The following is a 14555-nucleotide window of genomic DNA, read 5'->3' on the forward strand; positions in this document are numbered from 1 at the left end:
TCGGTTTCAAGTACAATCTTGATTTATTGTGGTTCTCTAGCAAATACAATTTGTATTATACTGAAATACCCTGCCACATACTTAAAGGTACACTGTTGAAAAATCCAAACTATAAAATCCATTACCTGACATTATTACATCAACCTTTAAAATTTTTTTAGATGTTGATGGATCTTTATTTTATTATTTATATGCATTGCTGAGAGTCAAATCCAGTGCCTCACACATGCTAGGCAAGCACTCTACCACTGAGCCACAACCCCAGCCCCTATATATAACCTTTTTTAAAACCAAGTTTTGGGTTATACAATGTTGATGAAATCATCTTATAGTGTACTGTTTATAAGTACATAAATGTCCATGCATAATTTTATAGTGATAGTTACTGGAAGAACAAAGACTCTTAAAAAGCTAGACAGATTCTTTTTCATTCCAGCTGCCTCTTTATGTTGGTTAATACCAAGTCATAAGAGATACTGTGGTCAAATTCATCACAGCAGCCCGTAGCAGATGATGAAAATGTGATAATCTTCTAACTTATTTTTGGTGCTTTTTCATTAATTTCATTTCTGGGAGTGAGCTATGGTAGGTCTTATACTTCAACCCATCAACCATCACCATCACCTTATCTTTTTTTTTAAAATGTCTTTTGAGTTATAGACAGTTTCAACCTTTATTTTATTTATGTATATTTATGTGGTGCTGAGGATTGAACCCAGTGCCTCACACATGCTAGGCAAATGCTCTAACAACTGAGCTACAACCCCAGCCCTTGTCTAGGTCTTTTCTGTAACTGTAACCTAGGAAGAGGTGGTTGGCTCAGACCATAGAGAGGGAATGACAGCTGGTCCAGGTAGCAGAAGACTTAGGGTGGCTCACCAGTCAGACAGGTGGTGCTGGATGAATTCCATGCAAGACTTCCATTGCTTCTTGGTCTTGGAATAGGAATAGTACTGCTTGGATAAATTGGTAAAAATACAATAGAGAAACTGTTCCAGAAGGTATAGGGGGAAAATGTACGTGGCCGGTTTCAAGGAAATGCATGCATTTTACATATTGCTGGATTGGTCGGCAAGTTGAGGTGTGTGCGTATGAGCATGGTATCTGTGGAAAGCTTTAATTAGTTCTGTGGACTTGATGTGTAGGTTCAGGCAGTGGACTGACAAGGGAGGGAGAATATAGATTAGTACTAAGAGTTATTTAAAACGCGAAATGATCAGATATGAATTCTAGCCAGAATGACTCAGGTAAGAGTAGATGATGCCTTGGTGCACAGAAAGGCTGCATGTCAGAAGATCAACTGGAAACTTATTACACCTCTACCAGAAGAGTTGATTTGAGTGAAGGAAGTAGGATTATTTCCACAAACTGAGGTGGTTTCTAATCTTTTAGAAGACATTAAATTTTTAGCAGTGTCAATGAAATGGTTAGAAGGTAAGAATTTCATAAGATGATGTGTACATGAAAGATATTTTAGCATTTTTGTTTTTAAATTTTATATTTTTGTGGTACCAGTGATTAAACCCAAAGGTGCTTAACTATTGAACCACATCCCCAGCCCTTTTATATTTATTTTGAGTCAGGGTCTGGCTAAGTTGCTGAGGCTGGCTTTGAACTTGCAGTCCTCTTGCCTCAGCCTCCTGAGCCACTGGGATTACAAGTGTGCATCACTGCACCTGCAATGGAATTCTTATTAATGTCTGATTCTAATCTTATATTTAAAACCATTTGTTTTTTATCAGGATCAAGTGATTAAGGGTATTCAAGGCCAGGTGTGGTGGCACATACTTGTAATCCCAGAGAATTGAGAAGCTGAGGCAGCAGGATTGTAATTGAGGCCAGCCTCAGCAATTAGCAAGGCCCTAAGCAATTTAGTGAAATGCTGACCCAAAATAAAAAAGGCTAAGCATATGGTTCCATGATAAAGCACCTCTGGGTTCAATCCACAGTACCAAAAAAACCAAAAAAAGGGCACTCACTATGTAACAAATGGTTAATAAACCCATGTTAAATACTCATCTGTTGATGGATGTATAAAGAGTATATTTAACTCATAGACTTGTAACACTTGTGACATTGTTTTGTGTTGCTGAGCAGGATGTGATGGTGGCAGGTGGGATGGAGAGCATGTCCAATGTTCCATATGTAATGAACAGAGGAGCAACACCATACGGTGGGGTAAAGCTTGAAGATTTGATTGTAAAAGATGGGCTGACTGATGTCTACAATAAAATTCATATGGTAAATACTGCTTTTTAAATAAGGAATACCATTTAATATACAGTATCTAATTTTTCCTTATGTATTTAAAAAACTGAATTAAAAGATGGGTACTGTAAATACTGATTTTTTTTTTTTTTTAGCCATTTGTTTTAGGACAATATTTTTCTATACCCATTGTATCAACATGGCTCAGTTTTTATATTGCCTCACACTTGCATAGGGCCTTTTCCTCCAAAAAAGCAACTTCTGGGTCAATATGAAGTATTTGAAGATAATGCATCTGTGAAAAGTTATCTAGTACGGAAGTATATTTTAAGAAACTAAATTTAACTGGTAATCACTGTTATTTAGTTAGGTAAAGTTAACAGATATTTTCTAACTTACACAAACTTAATTAGTTTTTTAAAATTGCACATTTATCAGGGTAACTGTGCTGAGAATACTGCAAAGAAGCTGAAGATTGCACGTGATGAACAGGATACTTATGCTATTAACTCTTACACCAGAAGTAAAGCTGCATGGGAAGCTGGAAAATTTGGAAATGAAGTTATTCCTGTTACAATTACAGTAAAAGGTAGAGGGATAATGCTCCGAAGTAGATTAATTTTTAAACCTTTTTTTCCTTTTACATTTTGCTGGATTTATGTTTACATTTTAAATTAGTATTATCATCCTTTTAATTTAGGTATACCAATACTTCTGGTTAAAGAGAGGGGCTTCCACTTTAGATATAACATATGTCAACCCAATTTAATGTCAGATTTCAATCTAATGATAAGATCCCCTAAGCATTGTTTGTGGTACTGGGGATCAAATCCAGGACTATATACATGCTAGACACTACCACTGAATTACAACCCCAGCCTGAGACTATTTTTAATTTGAGAAATGTATTTACTAGAACTCTTTCTTGTGTGACAACATATTAGCTTGATGTTTAAAAGAAAGGAGGGGATTTATATTAGATGACTATTAGGTGTGGGGGTACTTCCTAGAATTGAAAGATGAATGACAGCAACCAGTCTGCTCTGGGAGCTTCAGGGATTGCAACTAAACATTTGTACTATAAAATAAAACAAAGAAAACCCCCAGACATTCAGTACTTTTAGGACATACTTCTTGCTTCTTATTTTGCAATGCTCTATTCTTTCAGACTTTCTGAAGGTGCTGCCTCCATCTCTAGTATCACATCTGTAGGGCTCTCAAAGTAGAAAAAGACCCTTTCTCCAACTCCAGGAAAATAAACCCATGGTACAGACTCATTAACTTATTTTAGGTTACATATCTATTCCAGAAATGATTATTGTGTTCTGAATAATACCAGAGTTTGTCCTCTGTTGGCCAGGAATCTACCCCTGGAATCAATAATCGTAGAAGGGAGCCGAGAAGATAATGGGATGTGGATGTATAGAAAATTTAAATTGCATGAAGCTACTTAATAAACTTCTCTTTATGGCACTAATATAATAGAGGTTATAATGCTCTAGATGAGCATTTTCTCAGGCTGGTTTAAGACATGCATGAATATAAAGGAAGGCTTGGACCACTAGGGACCTTATACAACAGTTTCTTGCTGAATGACTGTTTGTTTTGAGTTTACTTAAAATATTTTTGTTTTAGGTAAACCAGATGTAGTTGTGAAAGAAGATGAAGAATATAAACGTGTGGATTTTAGTAAAGTTCCAAAGCTAAAGACAGTTTTCCAAAAAGAAAATGGTGAGTAAAAAAATCAAACCTAACAATAAATGGAATTAATATACTATATTTATTCTTTAAGGATTATTAAAGAGTAATTCTAGAAGACATCTAGATGTTAATCTTTTTTTTTGGGGGGGGGTGTGCTTGGTATGGAATCCAAGGCCTTGCATATGCTAGGCAACTGTTCTACCACTGAACTACATCCCCAGACTGAATGTTAACATTTTTTAGTTTTTTTTTTTTAGTGTGCAGAATTTTTTTTTTATTGTTGGTTGTTCAAAACATTACATAGTTCTTGACATATCATATTTCACACTTTGATTCAAGTGGGTTATGAACTCCCATTTTTACCCCGTATACAGATTGCAGAATCACATCAGTTACACTTCCATTGATTTACATATTGCCATACTAGTGTCTGTTGTATTCTGCTCTTTCCTATCCTCTACTATCCCCCCTCCCCTCTTCTTTCTCTACCCTCTCTACTGTAATTCATTTCTCCCCCTTGTATTATTTTTCCCTTTCTCCTCACTTCCTCTTGTATGTAATGACTAAAGTAATAAAACAGTATTAATTCAAATTATATTTTAAATTGCTTATTAATACCTTTAATATATAAATCCTAGAGAAGACATTGTGCAACATGACTATAGAATTATTTTTCATAGTTCATCTTGAAAGTTAACTATAAACTGAAAGTCAGGTTTACAAGTGTCTGTAAACTCCTTAAGGACTCAAATAATAAGTATTGTTCATTAATATCATCAGTGCCTGGTATTTAGAGGTCCTTCGTAAGTAATTGTTGAATGTTGGTGAAAATGTGATCTCAGTGTTTTATTATTGTTGGTTGTTCAAGCATTACATAGTTCTTGATATATCATATTTCACACTTTGCTTCAAGTGGGTTATGAACTCCCATTTTTACCCCGTATACAGATTGCAGAATCACATCAGTTACACTTCCATTGATTTACATATTGCCATGCTAGTGTCTGTTGTATTCTGCTGCCTTTCCTATCCTCTACTATCCCCTCTCCCCTCCCCTCTTCTCTCTCTACCCCCTCTACTGTAATTCATTTCTCCCCTTTGTATTATTTTTCCCTAACCCCTGACTTCCTCTTGTATGTAATTTTGTATAACCCTGAGGGTCTCCTTCCATTTCCATGCAGTTTCCCTTCTCTCTCCCTTTCCCTCCCACCTCTCGTCCCTCTTTAATGTTAATCTTCTTCTCATGCTCTTCGTCCCTACTCTGTTCTTAGTTACTCTCCTTATATTAAAGAAGACATTTGGCATTTGTTTTTTAGGGATTGGTTAGCTTCACTTAGCATAATCTGCTCTAATGCCATCCATTTCCCTTCAAATTCTATGATTTTCTCATTTTTTAATGCAGAGTAATACTCCATTGTGTATAAATGCCACATTTTTTTTATCCATTCGTCTATTGAAGGGCATCTAGGTAGGTTCCACAGTCTTGCTATTGTGAATTGTGCTGCTATGAACTTCGATGTGGCAGTGTCCCTGTAGCATGCTCTTTTTAGGTCTTTAGGGAGTAGACCCAGAAGGGGAATAACTGGGTCAAATGGTGGTTCCATTCCCAGCTTTCCAAGAAATCTCCATACTGCTTTCCAAATTGGCTGCACCAATTTGCAGTCCCACCAGCAATGTACAAGTGTACCCTTTTCCCCACATCCTCGCCAGCACTTGTTGTTTGACTTCATAATGGCTGCCAATCTTACTGGAGTGAGATGGTATCTTAGGGTGGTTTTGATTTGCATTTCTCTGACTGCTAGCGATGGTGAGCATTTTTTCATGTACTTATTGATTGATTGTATGTCCTCCTCTGAGAAGTCTCTGTTCAGGTCCTTGGCCCATTTGTTGATTGGGTTATTTGTTTTCTTATTGTTTAATTTTTTGAGTTCTTTGTATACTCTGGATATTAGGGCTCTATCTGAAGTGTGAGGAGTAAAGATTTATTCCCAGGATATAGGCTCCCTATTTACCTCTTATTGTTTCTTTTGCTGAGAAAAAACTTTTTAGTTTGAGTAAGTCCCATTTGTTGATTCTAGTTGTTAACTCTTGTGCTATGGGTGTCGTATTGAGGAATTTGGAGCCTGACCCCACAGTATGTAGATTGTAGCCAACTTTTTCTTCTATCAAACACCATGTCTCTGATTTGATATCAAGCTCCTTGATCCATTTTCAGTTAACTTTTGTGCATGGCGAGAGAAAGGGATTCAGTTTCATTTTGTTGCATATGGATTTCCAGTTTTTGCAGCCCCATTTGTTGAAGATGCTATCCTTCCTCCATTGCATGCTTTTAGCCCCTTTATCAAATATAAGATAGTTGTAGTTTTGTGGATTGGTTTCTGTGTCCTCTATTCTGTACCATTGGTCCACCTGCCTGTTTTGGTACCAGTACCATGCTGTTTTTGTTACTATTGCTCTGTAGTATAGTTTGAAGTCTGGTATCGGTATACTGCCTGATTCACACTTCCTGCTTAGCATTGTTTTTGCTATTCTGGGTCTTTTATTTGTCCATATGAATTTCATGATTGCTTTCTCTATTTCTACAAGAAATGCTGATGGGATTTTGATTGGCATTGCATTAAACCTATAGAGAACTTTTGGTAATATTGCCATTTTGATGACGTTAGTTCTGCCTATCCATGAACAGGGTATATTTTACCATCTTCTAAGATCTTCTTCTGTTTCTCTCTTTAGGGTTCTGTAGTTTTCATTGTATAAGTCTTTCACCTCTTTTGTTAGGTTGATTCCCAAGTATTTTATTTTTTTTGAGGATATTGTGAATGGAGTTGTGGTCCTCATTTCCGTTTTAGAGGATTTGTCGCTGATATACAGGAATGCCTTTGATTTATGCGTGTTGATTTTATATCCTGCCAATTTGCTTAATTCATTTATTAGCTCTAATAGTTTCTTTGTAGACCCTTTTGGGTCTGCTAAGTATAGAATCATTTCATCTGCAAATAGTGATAATTTAAGTTCTTCTTTTCCTATTTTTATGCCTTTAATTTCTTTCATCTGTCTAATTGCTCTGGCCAGTGTTTCGAGAACTATATTGAACAGAAGTGGTGAGAGAGGGCATCCCTGTCTTGTTCCAGATTTTAGAGGGAATGCCTTCAATTTTTCTCCATTCAGAATGATGATAGCCTGAGGCTTAGCATAGATTGCTTTTACAATGTTGAGGTATGTTCTTGTTATCCCTAGTTTTTCGAGAGTTTTGAACATAAAGGTGCCAAGGGCCAATGTCTCGGCTTGGCACCAGAATCACGAGGTACTCACAGCTTTGTAGGTTCAAACAGCAATTCTTTATTCCAGCTCTCACACCGCCTCCACACAGGTCCAGGGGCAATCGTGTTCTGCCGTCTCCAGCACAATTCACCTACTCCACGAGGCTATCTCCAAATCCCATTTTAATCTCACGAGAACTCAACGGGAACAAGCAGCAGGAACACCCTAATCCCAGCAATAATCTTCAACCGCCAACTTCCCTAAAACCCATTATCTTAAACTGGCAACGCCTTAAACTCAAGGAGCCGGTTACTTCCTCAAACCTGATCAGCTCTAAACCCGGATCTGCCTTGGTCCTTGAGCAAGGTCACCTTATTAAAACATGCATGCAATGTCCCATCGAATGTCCTCTAAGCAGCATGGGGTACGCTTGGCAAGGAAATTTCGATGCGTCATTCCTACTTGGTAATGGCCCTCAGCATAAAGGGATGCTGTACTTTGTTGAATGCTTTTTGTGCATCTATCGAGATGATCATATGGTTCTTATTTTTAAGTCTATTGATGTGGTGAATAACATTTATTGATTTCCGTATATTGAACCAGCCTTGCATCCCAGGGATGAATCCTACTTGATCATGGTGCACAATTTTTTTTGATATGTTTTTGAATCCGATTCGCCAGAATTTTATTGAGGATTTTTGCATCTAGGTTCATTAGAGATATTAGTCTGTAGTTTTCTTTCTTTGAAGTGTCTTTGTCTGGTTTAGGAATCAGGGTGATGTTGGCCTCGTAGAATGAATTTGGAAGTTCTCCCTCTTTTTCTATTTCCTGAAATAGCTTGAAAAGTATTGTTATTAGTTCCTCTTTAAAGGTTTTGTAAAACTCTGCTATATACCCATCCGGTCCTGGGCTTTTCTTAGTTGGTAGTCTTTTGATGGTTTCTTCTATTTCCTCAATTGATATTGGTCTGTTTAGGTTGTCTATATCCTCCTGACTCAATCTGGGCAGATCATATAAATTAAGAAATTTAGGGGCTGGGGATGTGGCTCAAGCGGTAGCGCGCTCGCCTAGCATGCGTGCGGCCCGGGTTCGATCCTCAGCACCACATACCAACAAAGATGTTGTGTCTGCCGAGAACTAAAAAATAAATATTAAAAACTCTCTCTCCCTCTCTCTCTCTCTCCCCTCTCACTCTCTTTAAAAAAAAAAAATATCGATGCCTTCACTATCTTCTATTTTATTGGAGTATAAGGATTCAAAATAATTTCTGATTATCTTCTGTATTTCTGAAGTGTCTGTTGTGATATTGCCTTTTTCATCCCATATGCTAGTAATTTGAGTTCTCTCTCCTTCTCTTCATAGCATGGCTAAGGGTCTGTCGATTTTATTTATTTTTTCAAAGAACCAAGTTTTAGTTTTGTCAGTTTTTTCAATTGTTTCTTTTGTTTCGATTTCATTAATTTTAGCTCTGATTTTAATTATTTTTTGCCTTCTATTTCTTTTGCTGTTGTTTTGCTCTTCTTTTTCTAGGATTTTGAGATGAAGAATGAGATCATTTATTTTTTGGGTTTTTCTTTTTTTAAGGAATGAACTCCAAGCAATGAATTTTCCTCTTAGAACTGATTTCAGTGTGTCCCATAGATTCCAATATGTTGTGTCTGTGTTTTCATTTATCTCTAAGAATTTTTTAATTTCCTCCTTGATGTCTTCTATAACCCATTGATCATTCAGTAACCTATTGTTCATTCTCCAAGTGATTCATGATTTTTCCTTCCTTCTTTTATCGTTGATTTTCAGTTTCATTCCATTATGATCAGATAAGACGCATGGTATTATCTCTATTCCTTTATATTGTCTAAGAGTTGCCCTGTGACATAATATATGATCTATTTTTGAGAAGGATCCATGTCTGCTGAGAAAAAAGTGTAATTGCTTGATGTTGGGTGATATATTCTATATATGTCCATTATGTGTAGGTTATTAATTGTGTTATTGAGTTCTATAGTTTCCTTCTTCAACTTTTGTTTGGAAGATCTGTCCAGTGGTGAGAGAGGTGTGTTGAAGTCTCCCATGATTATTGTATGGTGGTCTATTAGAATCTTGAACTTGAGAAGAGTTTGCTTGATGAACATAGCTGCACCATTGTTTGGGGCACATATATTTATGATTGTTATGTCTTGTAGAATGGTTCCCTTGAGCAGTATGTAGTGTCCCTCTTTATCCCTTTTGATTAACTTTGGCTTGAACTCTATTTTATTTGATATGAGTATGGACACTCCTGCTTGTTTCCGAAGTCCATATGAATGATATGATTTTTCCCAACCTTTCACCTTCAGTCTATGTATGTCTTTTCCTATCAAATGCATCTCCTGTAGGCAGCATATTGTTGGGTCTTGTTTTGTGATGCATTCTACTAGCCTGTGTCTCTTAATTGGTGAGTTTAAGCCATTAACATTTAGGGTTATTGAGATATGGGTAGTTTTTCCAGCCATATTTGTATATTTATGTTACTAAACATGGTGTGTTTTCGTCTTTATTTTTCCCCCCTTTACTGTCCTACCTCCCACTGTTGGTTTTCATTGTTATTTTCCATTTCCTCTTCCTGTAATGTTTTGCTGAGGATGTTGTGAAGAGATGGTTTTCTAGCTGCGAATTCTTTTAACTTTTGTTTATCGTGGAAGGTTTTAATTTCATCTTCCATCCTGAAGCTTAATTTCGCTGGATACACGATTCTTGGTTGGAACCCATTTTCTTTCAGTGTTTGAAGTATGTTATTCCAGGATCTTCTAGCTTTCAGAGTCTATGTTGAAAGATCAGCTGTTATCCTGATTGGTTTACCCCTAAATGTAATCTGCTTCCTTTCTCTTGTAGCTTTTAAAATTCTCTCCTTATTCTGTATGCTGGGCATCTTCATTATAATGTGTCTAGGTGTGGATCTCTTATGATTTTGCACATTTGGCGTCCTGGAGGCTTCTAGGATTTGGGATTCTGTCTCATTCTTCAAGTCTGGGAAGTTTTCTCGTATTATTTCATTGAATAGATTGTTCATTCCTTTGGTTTGGACCTCTATGCCTTCCTGTATCCCAATGAGTCTTAAGTTTGGTCTCTTTATGTTATCCCATATTTCTTGGATGTTCTGCTTATGGTTTCTTAACAGTCTTGCTCAGCTGTCTATGTTCTTTTCACCTTGAAATACTTTGTCTTCATTGTCTGATGTCCTATCTTCTAAGTGTTCTACTCTGCTGGTAGTATTCTCAATTGAGTTTTTAAGTTGGTTTATTGCTTCCTGCATTTCTAGGATTTCTGTTTGTTTTTTATAACCTCTATCTCCATGTATAGTTGATCTTTTGCTTCTTGGATTTGTTTATGTAATTCATTGTCGAAGTGATCTTTCATTGCCTGATTTTGTTGTCTAATGTCTTCCTTGAGAATCCAGATCACCTGAAGCATGTATATCCTGAATTCTTTATCTGACATTCCATCTGCTGCAGCTATTACCTCTTCTACAGTTGAGTTGACCTGTATTGCTTGTGGTCCTTTCCTTGTCTTTTCATACTGCTAGCGTTTCTTTCTGCTTGGTGAAACTGTTGTTTTTTTGAAATTTTTCCCCTATATATTTACATTGCTCTTATATAGTTGAAAAGTCTCCATTGCAGGGACGGGCGGCAGCTGTGCTCCTTTTCCAATTGGGGTGATCTGTCTACCATGCTGGCGGGTCGCTGGGTCTGTTCTGCCGGTCGGTCGCAGGTCTGCCTACTTTGCAGGCGCGGGCAGCGGCTCTGTTCTGCCCCTACTCCAATTGGGGTGACGTGACTACCACGCCGGCAGGTTGCTAGGCCTGTTCTGTGCGCAGGCGGCGGCTGTGGTCTGCCCCTACTCCAATTGGGGTGATGGGTCTACCATGCCGGCAGGCCGCTGGGCCTGTTTCGGGCGCGGGCTGCGGCTCCACTCTGCCCCTACTCCAATTGGGGTGATATGACTACCATGCCCGTGGGCCTATGGGCCTGTTCCGGGTGCAGGCGGTGGCTCTGCTCTTCCCCTAGGCCTGTTTCTCTGGTCGACTGCAGGTCTGCCTACCTTGCGGGCGTGGGCGGCGGCTCTGCTCTGCCCCTACTCCAGTTGGGGTGACGTGATACCACGCCTGTGGGTTGCTGGGCCTGTTCTGAGTGCGGGCGGCGGCTCTACTCTGCTCCCTCTGGCCTCAACAGTATTCAGCAGGACCCGGAACGAGAAGCAGTTTCCACGGGTTCTTTAGTCCTGGGCCAGAGCAGTTCCGGGAGCCGGAATTCGGCCGCTCCGGGCTCGGTGTATGTTCTGATAGGAGCAGGCACCAAGAAGCAGTTTCCGCGGGTTCTTTCTTTAGCACTGAGCCTGAGTAATTTGTCTGTGAGACGCAGGCAAATGGCAGCCTGAAATTACCTGTTCTATAGCTGAATGAGCTGCCATCAGTCGAAAACAGGGATGGTGACGTCAGCTCTCCAAGATGGTGGCCGTTGGCTTCCTCTGTGGTCTGACCGGTGTGGAGAATGGAATTGGACCGCTTCCTTCCTCCATCTCAAACCCAGAATTCAGCACTGAGTACAGTGATTGCACAGTGGGCAGGAGCCCACAGAATCTGCAGTGCTGTATCTTTGCGTTACTATCTCGTCGTTTCCCAGTGCGCGCCGCAGACTCTAGCTGCGGGGCGATTTGCTGAATAAGCAGCGTGACCCTCCGTGCTGACAAATCGCTCGCGTTTGAGCCCCCGTAGCTGATCCTCGTGCGATGAAAATCCTTCCTCTAGGTTTTGGAGCACCCCAGTTTTGCTGGAAATTCCTAACAAGATAGCTTTTAGCGGTTCTAACTCGTCATTCTCCCGTACAGTGACGCGGTACACGGGGGTGATACACTCCCTTCTCCGCCATCTTCCCTCTTCATGATCTCAGTGTTTTAAATACCATTTTTTCTTAGTGGTGCTCATGATCAAACCCAAGGCTTCATGTAAGGTAAGGGTAAGCATTTTACTACTGAGCTATATCCTAACCCATTTTATTTTTTCAGACAGGGTTTTCCTAAGTTGCTGAGGCTATCCTTGAACTTTCTGTCCTCTTGCCTCAACCTGACTAATGGCTGGGATTACAGGTGTGTGCCACCACACCAAGTTCCCAAATTGTTTTAAAAGTTTTTAAGGAAAGATCAAGGGGCCAGGGTTGTGGTGCAGTGGTAGAGTGCTTGCCTAGCACATGTGAGGCGCTGGGCTCAATCCTCAGCAGCACAGACATATTTTTATCTACAATACACACATACACATGATCCATTCTGTTGCTTTAAAGTTGGAATGTATATGGTTGTGATAATGATCTGAAATTAATTTTTCCTCTTTCCTGATTGAATTTCTGAGTTCCAAGTTATCAAAGTATTCCCAGGGACACTTTACCACTGAGTTACATTCTTAGTCCCCTGCCCCTGTTTTTTTAAAATAACGCCATTTTATTTATTTATTTTTATGTGGTGCTGAGGATTGAATTTGCAGCCTTGCACTTGATAGGTGAGTGCTCTACCACTGAGCCACAACTGCAGCCCTCCCAGTCTTTTTTTTTTTTTTTTTAGTTGGTACAATATCTTTATTTAGTTAGTTTTATATGGTGCTGAGGATCAAACCCAGTACCTCACACATGCAAGGCAAGTGCTCTACCACTGAGCTACAGTCTCAGCCCCCCCCCCCCAGTTCTTTTTATTTTTCAATCTTGTGACAGGGTCTTGCTAAGTTGCTCAGGCTGGCCTTGAACTTGGTATCCTATTGCTTCAGCCCCTAGTATTACAGGCATGTGCTTGACTGTTGACATTTTTTTTTTAAAGAGCTTTTTTGACAGTAAAAACAAAACAAAAAACCCCAACATTTTCAGTTGTACATGGACACAAGTGCTCTACTACTGAGTTACAAATCCAGTCCTATTGACAGTTCACATATCATAGAATTCTTGTTCAGAATGTACAGTTCTGGGGTCAGGGATATAGTTCAGTGGCAGAGTGCCTGCCTAATATGCACAAGGCTCTGGGTTTGATCCCTAGTACAGACAAAAAAAAAAAAAAAAATGCAGTTCTGTGGTCTTTAGTGTTCATTGACTTTTTAAGTGATTCTAGAAGAAAAGAACTAATGTTGACACTGATTTGGAAAATATATAGCAAAATCTGCTAAATTTTGGATAAAGGAAGATGCTAGGTAGAAAAATATGAACTGGTTCCTATCTTTGAAGGGTTGTTGACTACCATTTACCTAAGTTGGCTTTAAGAAGGCACTCTTTTATACTTAGCTTTGTATATGTTTCCTAAGGGTAGGGATAATCTCCAGCCATATTAGTAATCTCTTCAAACATTTAACAACCCAGATATATTCCTGTATTGGGTAGATTGAATCAAATGAACTCAATGTGAAGGAATATTTTTTACTTCATGCTCATGGTTGCTTTCAGGCACAGTAACAGCTGCCAATGCCAGTACACTGAATGACGGAGCAGCTGCTGTGGTTCTGATGACTGCAGATGCAGCCCAGAGACTCAATGTGAAACCACTGGCAAGAATAGCAGGTAGATGGTCTAATCTTGCTTATTCCTAAAATTTCTCTTAAGTTCTTCATGAAATCAGGTTTCCCTGTTGGTGATACCCAGTAGTTACAAAGTAGTAATACAATTTAACTGATACATATTTCAGTTTAATATGAAACTCCTTTTAATAGTTTTGTTATAATTTGCTTTATATAAGAGTATACTTAAATAAAACCCTTTCCTATCCTGTAAGACAAGGAGAAAACCAGGTACATGTTTTACCTGGAGTGGCAGCCAGGTAGAATAAAAAACAATAGGGGATTAGAAGTCTAGAAATAAGAAATCTAGATATTCTGGCACTTATTGTCTGTATGGCTATGGTTGAGTCCTCAATCTCTCTAGGCCCGTCTTGAAAATCTGCCTTGGCTAGAGACATTACGTGCACGGCCCCAAGTGTTATCCCTCTTCTGAGGAGGGAAAATTGGCCTTGCTGTCTTCATTAGGACTTGAAAGATGTTACTTTGTTTACAAAATAATCTTGAACTTCCGTAGTTTAGATCATGGTGTTTTTCTTTTGTGGTACTGGGATTGAACCCAGTATGTGCTCTATCACTCCATCTGCTAGATTATGCTTCACCCAAACTCCTAGGTTTTCTTAACCTCAGTATTAATGATACTTTTCACTAAGTTGTGGGGACTATTCTTTGTATTCTAGTCTGTTTAGCAGCATCCTTAGCTGTTGGGATAACGTCCTACCTGTTGTGATAACCAGTGCCAATGTCCCTAGAGGCAAATTACCCCTAACTTACTCTCCATAAAAATCAATGTCTTGGGGCTGGGGTTGTGGCTCAGCAGTAGAGC

The 14555-nt window shown here is 38.9% G+C and overlaps 2 protein-coding genes across 4 annotated transcripts in view; one reads left to right on the top strand and one right to left on the bottom strand.

The window, feature by feature from the left end:
* Acat1 (acetyl-CoA acetyltransferase 1) overlaps positions 1-14555 on the top strand; it is a 31430-nt gene that overhangs the window by 14117 nt on the left and 2758 nt on the right. The window contains exons 6-9 of the mRNA XM_005329071.5: positions 2098-2241; positions 2647-2797; positions 3844-3939; positions 13623-13736. Coding sequence (XP_005329128.1) covers positions 2098-2241; positions 2647-2797; positions 3844-3939; positions 13623-13736 — 505 coding nt within the window. The remainder of the gene's footprint in view (positions 1-2097; positions 2242-2646; positions 2798-3843; positions 3940-13622; positions 13737-14555) is intronic.
* Npat (nuclear protein, coactivator of histone transcription) overlaps positions 1-14555 on the bottom strand; it is a 77240-nt gene continuing 62685 nt past the window's right edge. For all 3 annotated transcript variants that reach the window (XM_040285161.2, XM_005329070.4, XM_021728949.3), the window contains one exon: positions 1-14555. This exon is cut by the window's right edge and continues 13456 nt beyond it. The gene's annotated coding sequence lies outside the window, so the exon portion shown is untranslated.

Source organism: Ictidomys tridecemlineatus, chromosome 4 (genome assembly GCF_052094955.1).
Source record: "Ictidomys tridecemlineatus isolate mIctTri1 chromosome 4, mIctTri1.hap1, whole genome shotgun sequence".
Lineage (NCBI taxonomy): Eukaryota > Metazoa > Chordata > Mammalia > Rodentia > Sciuridae > Ictidomys > Ictidomys tridecemlineatus.